Below are 9,725 nucleotides of genomic sequence, written 5' to 3'. Positions count from 1 at the left end.
GGAGCCAAGTGCTTGTCTCAGGCGATAGTTTATAACTCTCACTGAAGTCAAAAGTAATTCTGAGGGTAGAATTTAGGCCACGTGTCTGGAAAGCTGGAAAGAAAGAAAAAGAATGTATGAATTTCCAAATCTTTTCAAAGGACTTGGATGGGAGGCCATTTGTAGCTACGGTCTTCAGAAATGTTTTTTCCATTAGTGGAATATTCATAACACTTTAATGTAATTTATTTTACTATCCACAGGACACTAATCATCATAGAACTCAGTTAAATACTCAAGTAGCAAAAAATACATACTGGCAATACCAGTTATAATACCTAACACAGTATATTATGGATTCCTTTAAATTGTTTTTCTAGTGCATTTTTCAAATGAACTATGTTACTGTTACACTGAGATGGAACTTTTCAAACAAATCTATTGTGTATCAATAAATGTGTACTCACTAGCTAGTAATAATTTAGTTAGAAATAATCATGGATTTTTTCTTGTAATAAATCCCCAAGATTTGTTTTTTTAGTTTTTATTTTAGGGCAGAGGATGTAGCTCAATGGCATGGTGCCTGCCTGGCAAGTGTAAGGTCATGAGTTCCATTCCTGGCACCAAAAAATAAATAAATAAATAAATAAATAATTTTTATTTTAAAGAAAATAGTACAAAAAAGGAACAATAGCAAAATACAAACAAAACAAAGCAAGGATGTTAAAAATGATACAGGGTTTGAAACCAAATGATAGGGATTAACAATGGTTGTTATATTACATATTATTATCTTCAAAAAAGTTGCTCAGATTACCAGATGTGAGAATAGAAGATTGATCAAATCATTAAAGGGAATAACATGCTGACATCACAAATTAAAAATTAAAATTAAATTAAATTGAAAATTAAAAAATTTTAAATGAATTAGTTTTTAAATTTACATAATGACAACAGCAGTTATTAATACAGGCAATATACAACTTTCATTATGATGTTCAAGAGAATTATCAGTTAGTCAGCTGTGCTAGAGTTCAGTATTTCACTGGGCTGAGTAGACATGTTCCATGATTAATCTAGTCTTGAATCTGCTTTGGACAAGGATGCTAGCCACAAAGGTTCTCTGCATAAGGTGATACATATCATTACACCATCAGTGACACAAAACAATACAGAAGCAAAGAGTGGAAACTTTCTGCAAGGTTTACTTTGAAAAAGTGATAAGAACCATTCTTTTCAAGGTGCAAGGTCAATAGTGATATAGGCCAGAGAAGAAACTGCAGGAATCTTTTTTGTTGTTTTGCTATATAACCACCGTCAATTTTAAAAAAGCATATGTGCCAGTCAAAAATTAAGTACCACTGCCTTTCTTAAAGACAGTTCTTTCCATTGTCTACGTAATTATCTAATTTGATGCACACAGCAAAGCTCTAAGACAGGTGGTGTTTGTCCATCTACTAGATAAGAAAATGGAACCCAAGTACGGATAGGAGAGTTTACTGAGTGAAATAACATTTACCAAGTGCTTACTGTGTACCCACCTAATTCACCTAATATTTCAAATGCCTCTCAAAAATGATCTTGCGTAGCAAGTTTCATGCTCCCCATTTGCAGATGAGGAAAACTGAAATCTTCTAAAAGCTGGCCAGCTAGTTAGGTAGTAGTGGAGACTTTGGACTCAGTGCTGGAGCTATCCAAGCTCTTTTGTTTATGTCCCAGCTCATTTTTTTAAAACTATGGTTGTTTGACACTGGCTTCGCACAGAAACCAAAGCCACTGCAACACAGGATACATAAAAAGGGGGAACATTTTAAAAAATCAAATTTTAAACATATTCCTTTATAAACAGATAACTGGAATTTTTATGATTCACATGGTGTTACTATTTCTTTAGTGTTAACCGCCTTTTTTTATTCTTTCATGTTACAAAATAGAGAAAATATAGCAATCACACATGGAAACATTTTCTTCTAATTACACATGACCATGAAAACTTCTGACAAATTGTGAGGTCGGTACCCATTCCCCTCACCAAATGTGCCTTTGATGCCATTCACCTTCCATGTCACTAGAGTAAATGGCCTGTTCGTTTTCTTCCTTTGCCTTCTTGAATTGCTGTACACGTTAACAAGCTATGTAAAGCTTAATGCAAGCTTGTAAAAAAAAGTCAAATTGCCGGGGCCAAGGAATCCTGTGACAAACCAAACACAACAGGGAAGAAAGTGAATATTTATTTTTGTTGCTGAAGTCCACCTGAAACCCACTCCGTGACTCATTTTCAGTGGTCTCTTTATGTGTTTTACTCCTGGAGTGAGAGCTTATTTTCCTTGTAGAATTGTACAGTCTGATGGAAACCCTTCTTGGCACTCTTTCAATCTCCTGCATGTTTTACTAACCTTGATTAACACATAGTAGGAAGTGACAGAGATGATGTTATAAACACAAGGGATATATCAAGATGAATGAGAACCACGAGTTAAGAAATGGCTCCTAATTTCTAATGTGAGCTGGCAGCTGTGTGGTCTTAGTCTACAGATGCTGCAAATGATCACATGAATCTGCTTTATAGCCCCAAGGCTCCCATCAGCCATTTACAATGGGTTTCCCAAACTTTCTGGGCACGGGAGACTCATGGAAAGTAAATAATAATAATGATGATATTAGACGGGTGTGGGGGCACAGGCCTGTAATCCCCACATTCTGGGAGGCTGAGACAGGAAAACTGCAAGTTTGTGAACAACCTGGGCAACTTAGAGAGACCTCATCTCAAAATTTTAAAAAAAGGGCTGAAGGGCTAGGGTGGTAGCTCAGTGTGAAGGCTGTTTTGAGTCTCCAGCAGTGCAAAGGCTATTTTAGGATGGACTTTAGAAGTGCTAAAAACATTTTGATGTGCTCTGTAAGGATTTAGATGAGATGAACTTGTTGAATAACAATGAGACAAACTAACACTGTTATAGCAACAATGTTATAGCACTATTCTTTTTAAAATTTTTTATTTTTTTTGTCTTTTTGAGACACAGTCTAGATCTGCAGTTTAGGCAGGCTTGAGCTCACTTTGTAGCTCAGGCTGGTCTTGAACTTGCAACAATCCTCCTGCCTCAGCCTCCGAAGTATTGGGATTACAGGTGTGCACCACCATGCCTGGCTCTATGTACTTTAAACATAGTGACACTTTGAGTCCCCAGAAAACTCCATGAATTTGGCATGATTATCCTGATTTTACAGGTGAAGAAACCGAGTTCCTTACTAGTTAAATACTTGTCTTACAGCTGAAACCTAGTCAGTGTGACTCGAGAGACTCTGTTCTCCATTATGAAGCTGCCTGTAAAAACTCTGAATGCTTTTGTCTGTCTCTTCAGACAAAAGGATCTTCAGACATGGGATCTTGGTATGACTTGATTGTAGAGTAAAAGCAACTTTGTAATTGTGTCAATGTGTTTAAACAATCACAGCAAATCACAACGACCTCAGAGGGGCTGCTAACTGCTTCCCTTGCCTCATCCCTTTTACTATTTAAGTATTTCATTTATTGAATATAAAAAAACCCTACATATCATTACTTCCTGGAATGAAAATCTCTTGGAGAAAAGTTACACCTGAGTTTTATAACATGAGTGCTCAAATCACGGCTTATGGACACATCCCAGCAACTCCAGAGCTTGCTATAAATGCTTGCTGGTTGGTGTCAGCCCAGATTTACTTATTGAGAGTCTTGGTGAGTGCGACCCAGATGAGTTTGATGTCCTCCAACTTTGGAGGAGTACAGTTCTCCCAGGTCTTCTTGTGACCCTGCCTATGGTGTCTGCCCACTTCTGTGTGCACCAGTCCCCCACCTGGAGTTCCCCTGAATGCAAGAGGCGCTTTCACACCTCGGAGCCTGGGCTTGCTGCTTCCTGTGCTTGTCACACTTCCTTCTTATAATCTTCTGAACTCCCACTCCAGTGACAGCTCAAGGTGTCTCTGTAAAGTCTTTCTCTATCCATCAGGCAAGAGCTAGGTGTTTCATTGCAGTTCCATTGTACTTCAATGCCACTAACGGAGACCTTGATCCTAGCACAAAATGGTGCTACACTCTGTCACCAGAAGTCCCCTGGGGTCAGGGGCTCTGGGATACCCACCTTTGTAAAATACCTAGGACGTGCCTGACCTGTAGCAGTGGGCACACTGAACATGTCAGCTCTGCCACTTTAGTCCCACCAAGATGGTAGACCCCGTACATAACTTCTATTAGAAAATAATTCTGCTAAAGAAAGGAAACCATTATTTTTGCCTGTGGCACATTTATGCTTTGTTTTTCCTTTTTTTATATATTTTTGAGTGGGCAATGCATACACATGGTCCAAAACCCAAAGGATCTAAGATATTGGACTGTAGGAGAGCCACCCCCTTACCCACATCCTCCAGATGTTTAGTTTTTTATAGGGAGACAGTCATTGTTAAAATTTCTAGTATATCTGTCCAGAGCTATTTTAGACACACATAGGCAAATACACAGACATTTATCTATTCCTGTTTTGTGCCATGTTTTTAAACTTTGCGGTTCCCTCACATAAGTACGTAAAAGCAACGTCCGCTTATTAAGATGCACATGCACACTTTTAATTTTGTAAATTTTTCATGATTATTAAAAAATAAGGCACATCTTTTGTGTGTGTGCATCTGTTTTGTTTTTTTTTTTTTGTTTTTTTTCTGGTGCCAGGAATCAAACTCACGACGTTGGGTGCCAGGAAGGCGCTGTGCCGCTGAGCTAAATCCCCAGCCCCTGTGTGTGTGCATCTGCACATGCACACTAGGAATGGAATCTAGGGCCTGGCGCATGCTAGGCTACATGTCCAGCCCTGTATCCTATCTCTCACTGACAGGTTGTGATTAGCTTTGGCTTGATTACTTGCTTGCTTTTTTATTTTTTAAAGAGTAAACATTTGTTTATAAAATATATGAAATTTTAGGTCTCCAGAGCTGAAATCCTTGGTTTAGAAGATAGCCAGCTAATCGCCTTTGCTTTTGAAGGGATTAAAAGAGAAGCAAGAGAAGATGGGATGGCAGTTACATTATGTGCTTTTGGGATAACTGAGTTGGAGATGTATAAATGCATACCATTAACTTTTACTGCAAAACAAAAAAAACAAAAAAAAAAACAAACTTTTACTGCTATGTGACTGAATACAGAAAGATGTTATAAGAATTTCTATGCATAATACCAGCCATGCATTTCTCAATACTCTGTCCTTATGGAGCCGATTGGAGTTTGCTATTGAATAACAGGTATTGTGTGGACATGCAGGTAGCAGGGCAACAGCCTATATAGGAAATTGTTTTCTTTGAGATGGGTCTTGTTATGTATTTCAGGCTGGGGCTTCAACTCAACTTTGTAGCCCAGGCTGTTCTCGAACTCACAGTGATCCTCCTGCCTCAGCCTCCCCAAGTGCTAGGATTACCAGCATGTACTATCCAGCATGGTTACAAGTATTACACTATTCAAAAATACCATCAATGATGCTACAATCATAGGTAATTTCACACATATGAGTATATTTTAGAATAAACTTCTAGAAATGGCATTGTAGGATTAACAGGTAGTGGTAAATGATGCTAAAATGGTTTCCAAAAAGGTTACTCTCATTTTTCACTTTCTATAACAGTCCATGTAAATATCTATTTCTTCATTTCCTGCTAACAGTGTTTTCTTCCTTGGGTTCTAAAACAGTAAAGAAAACTCTTCCAGTAAGTATAGTTTCATTTACTGGTCTAGCCCAGAGGTAAAGCTTTGTTTCTTTCTCTTGTTTTGCTTTTTCAGAAGGATCCACAGGCTTTTCTCTCTGACCCAGCCAGGCTGGTACTGGGGTACATATTGCTGAGAGAACTCCAATACTGTTTTGAAATCAGAAGGCTGATTTCAGAAGTCTTCAGAATCATTTCTACTCTGCCCTAAAGTGGGAGACACTTTATTCTTTCTATAAATACTTACTGACCACCAGGCATTATTTCAAGGCCGAGGCTTGAGCAAATGAACAACACTAGTCCTGGCCCTCATTCTGTTGCATTATGATGTCTGAGGAACAGCAGGGAAGACAGCCGTTAGAGCTGCTGAGAGAGCAGAGGGAAGGGAAGGAGGGGCTGAGGTCAGAGGTCAGCAGAGTTTGGTTGCAGATGGACTATGGAAGTTCTCTTTTGGAAATAGGAAAACCACTGACGAAACACAGAATGAGCCGAAAACAGACCGAGGAAAGGTGAGAATGGAAGAAAGAGGGACCACTTAGGGGATTTGCTATAAACCAAGTGTGAAAGATGAATGGGTTAGACTGGGTTGGCAGCCAAGCAGGTATAGAGATGTTAGAACTGTGTCACCTGAAGATGGAACGCCATGCTTTGGACACGGCTTAAGTATGTCTGTTCTCCTGAGGTTCCCGTGTGGAAAGCTTGGTTTCCAGGGTGGTGATGTGAGAGGTGGGGGAACCTTTAGGAAACGGACTAGGCACAATGCCCTCAAAAGGAATGATTGTTGGTCTTGCGGAGTTCTTTCAAGAGTGAGTTGTGAGCAAAGAACACGACTGGCTTCCTCTGGATCTCTGCTTTCTCTGCTTTCCTGTCCCACTGTATGGGCTCTTCTGCATGAACACACTTCCGCAATTGCGGTGCTCTCTGCTACAAGCCCTTGCCAGAGCCAAGCAGATGCTAGCTAGCACCATGCTCAAGTACCCCCCGAACTGTGAGCTAAAGAACTCTTTGTTTATACATCTTCAGCCTTGGATATTTTGCTATAGTTTCAGAAAACAGACTAATACATGGAACCAGCATGATCTTCTGCTTGACTGGGCCTCGAATGTGAGAGAAAAAAGAGGTTAACAGTGACTCCTTGTTGGCTTAAGTAGAAGGGTGGTTGCCATTTACTGAGCTAGGGAAAGGTTGCAAGACAGCTGCTTTGGGGTGAACATGAGAAGGATTAGACCATGACTTCCCAAGGTCCTTAGGGTTTTCAGATGGCATGGTTCGTAATTACATCGGGGCCTGGGACTAGACACGGCTGAAATACCTTCTTGGGATGAAGGCTTCAAAGAACATGACTCCAAGGACTGAGCTCTCCTGTTCCAAAACAGACTTGCACTGACACTGTACTAAATGCTTTTCCATTTTCTCTTTTTCTATGTACATAATCATTTTTCTAAGTACATAATCAAAGGAATAAGTAAACGCAAAGCAGAACATAAGCCTTGTTACAAGATTTGCTGTCCTCCCAAATATCAAAATAGAATTCTACACTTGTGGGTCCTGGATGTCAGAAGACATTGTTTCCTAGATAATGTCAGGCTGGGCTGGTTTGAAATCACACCAGGGACAAACTGAAACATGGCTGATGGAAGAACACAAGCAGGGACTCATTGGACAAATAACCCCGAAAGACAGGATGCACATAAAACAGCCACTGAAGCACCTGATGAAACAGCACCTACAATGGGTTCATCACGGCAAAGAATGGGAAAGGGGAAGGAAAGCAAAATCAGTATTTTAAGTCATAGTAGTAGGGTTAAAAAAATAACACAGAAAAATATGTATAAAACCTAGTAAGGCTAGGAAGAGCCTGACGGAAAGAAAATAAAATCGTGTCCTTTTTACACAAGGCCACAATAGGGAAGAGCAGAAGGAAGCATCCCCCTCCCCCAGGGCCGGCGGGTAGATTAGAAAGGCAGCACCCCATTGCTAGAGTAGAGTAGCTAAGGGAATCGAACTTGTTCTGAAGAGAGGGAAGAAAGAGGTAGCCAGACTGGGTGACTCAGAGGGCTGACTCAAAGCCGACAGTGGGGGCTGTCTGTCAGCTCCCGGAGGCAAGGGGCGCGACGTCTAACACATGTCAGGAAAGTACCAGGCTCGAGGCGCGCCAGGAAAGCTCCCCGGGCGCTCGGCCTGGGGCTCCTCCTGCCCTAGAGCCTGCCCTCTTACTCTCGGTGCCAGGGAAGTTCCCGATCGCTGGCTCCCCTGACCCCAGTGCTTCCACCGCGGGCGTGGGCTCCAAGGCGCGAGACGCCAGACGTCCCCCGCCCCTCGCTGCCCGCCACGCGCCCACCCTCCCGCCTCCGCGGCCAGCCGCTCCCTTCCCACCCCGCCCGGGCACGCGCGGCACGAACAGCGCCCGGAGCTCCACTAGACAAACACCTGTCCGGCCCGGGCTCCGCGAGACTTGCGGCGAAAGCATAGGCAACAGGGGGCCGCGTTCTCGCGAGGCTTAGGAAATTTCCCACGGCCGTGTTGTGTCTGAGCCGAGTAGTGGAGAGCGGTGGGGAGGAGGTGTAGCGTGAGACCGGGCTGCCCGCATTGAGCACATGCGCAGTGCCGCCCGCGCGGGCCGCGCCAGTCCTGCGGCGCGTTCGGCAGGTTTCGGGCGGTGGATTCCAGTTTTCCGGGTTTTGGGGTTCCCTGCGGGGGAGTTGTACAGGATCTGGGAATCTCTAGGAAAGGAAAAGGCCGGGAGGGGAAGCAGGGGGTGCTGCAGGTGGGGCCGGGCGGGCGGGGCGCAGACCCTGCAGCTGGCCATTCAGTGTGCCGCCCGCCCGAGCAGCGCCTCGTCCGCTGGGGGCTTCCGGACTCGTGAGGTCCGCAGACACCTCGGGCAGCGAGCCGCGTCCCCTGCTGAACCAGCACATGGAGGACCGGCTTCTGTGCCGCCAGCCCCCTGGACTCCTGGGAGCACTCTGGCCGCGGGTGCCAGGAGTTCCTAGGGAGGCTGTGCTCCGATCGCGCGCAGCATGAGTCAGGGATGGGGGCGCAGAGTGCGGTCTCAGTCTCCGCACACCTGCACTTGTGGAGAAAACTACCTGGCGGCCTGGCGTGTGCATGCAAAGTGGACCTCAGGGATGTCTCTGCCAGAGGCCTTGGGCTGACCTCGTTTCGCACCCAAGGGGAAGCAGCTAAAATGGCACAGCTCAATTGCAGAAGTTTTGCGTCTGCAGAGCTCTGGCAGGATCAGACCACGTTGTAATCATGTCTGTCTCCCCACTCGCATGGGCGGGGGTCGAGTGAATAAAGATAGTCCCTGGCATGCCACTCTCCTAAACCCCAGGGATCCGTGTCGCTCGCGCACCTAACGCTGAGGTTAGCGTACAGGAGGCGCCCAATGAACGTTTGAATGAATGAAAAGGGCTGGGAACTCCGAGTGAGCGGGAAGCCACTTGGAAAACACCCACTAGAGGAGGTTGTGCGTCTGGGCTAGTGAAACGCGGCACATTTTCCCAGGACCCCTCCCCCCTGCCCCTCGCCCCGCCTCCTGACCCCTCCATTCCCGGTCCCCGTAGTAATCCCCTCCAGTTTTCCTCAGTCTCCTCGTACGTCCCCCGAGGGCGCGTCCCAAAACCCGGATAACCGGAGCGCTCCCCATGGACCACACGGAGGGCTCGCCCGCGGAGGTGCCGCCTGCGCATGCTCCATCGCTGGGGTAGGTTTCCAGGGAAGGTAGCGAGCTGGAGCCCTTTCCCCGCGGGCGGCGCGAGGCGTCTGGCTCTTCGCGGCGGCTGCGAGGGGAAAAGGAGCGCGGGGGCTGGGTGGAATCGAGGAGTGAGGAAAAAGGGAAGGGGCGGGGGAGAGGGACCAGGGAAGGCGTCCGGGGGAATCTCGCGAGGGTTGGAGTTTTGGCGAGAGTTTGTGGAAGATGGCGCCTGTTGTGACAGGGTAAGTCTGGGGAAACCGAGCGCTGGGAACCAGGAAAGTTGCGGGCGCCTGGCAGCCCGCGGCGGCCGGCTGGCTCGGGGGCCGCG

At 45.2% G+C, this 9,725-nt stretch overlaps 1 protein-coding gene across 4 annotated transcripts in view; it reads left to right on the top strand.

Moving 5' to 3' along the window:
- The window catches only part of Rbpj (recombination signal binding protein for immunoglobulin kappa J region), a 246,381-nt gene that overhangs the window by 127,852 nt on the left and 108,804 nt on the right, over window positions 1-9,725 (top strand). The window contains exon 1 of one of the 4 annotated variants that reach the window (XM_005392029.2): window positions 9,324-9,406. The exons of 1 other annotated variant lie outside the window; for it this stretch is intronic. In XM_005392029.2, coding sequence (XP_005392086.1) covers window positions 9,348-9,406 — 59 coding nt within the window. In that variant the 5' untranslated portion in view covers window positions 9,324-9,347. 2 more of the 4 variants (XM_013518083.1, XM_013518084.1) reach the window with 2 other exon arrangements.

This window comes from Chinchilla lanigera, unplaced genomic scaffold (genome assembly GCF_000276665.1).
Source record: "Chinchilla lanigera isolate Chin_1 unplaced genomic scaffold, ChiLan1.0 scaffold00042, whole genome shotgun sequence".
NCBI lineage: Eukaryota > Metazoa > Chordata > Mammalia > Rodentia > Chinchillidae > Chinchilla > Chinchilla lanigera.
This window is presented reverse-complemented; position numbering and strand designations above follow the sequence as displayed.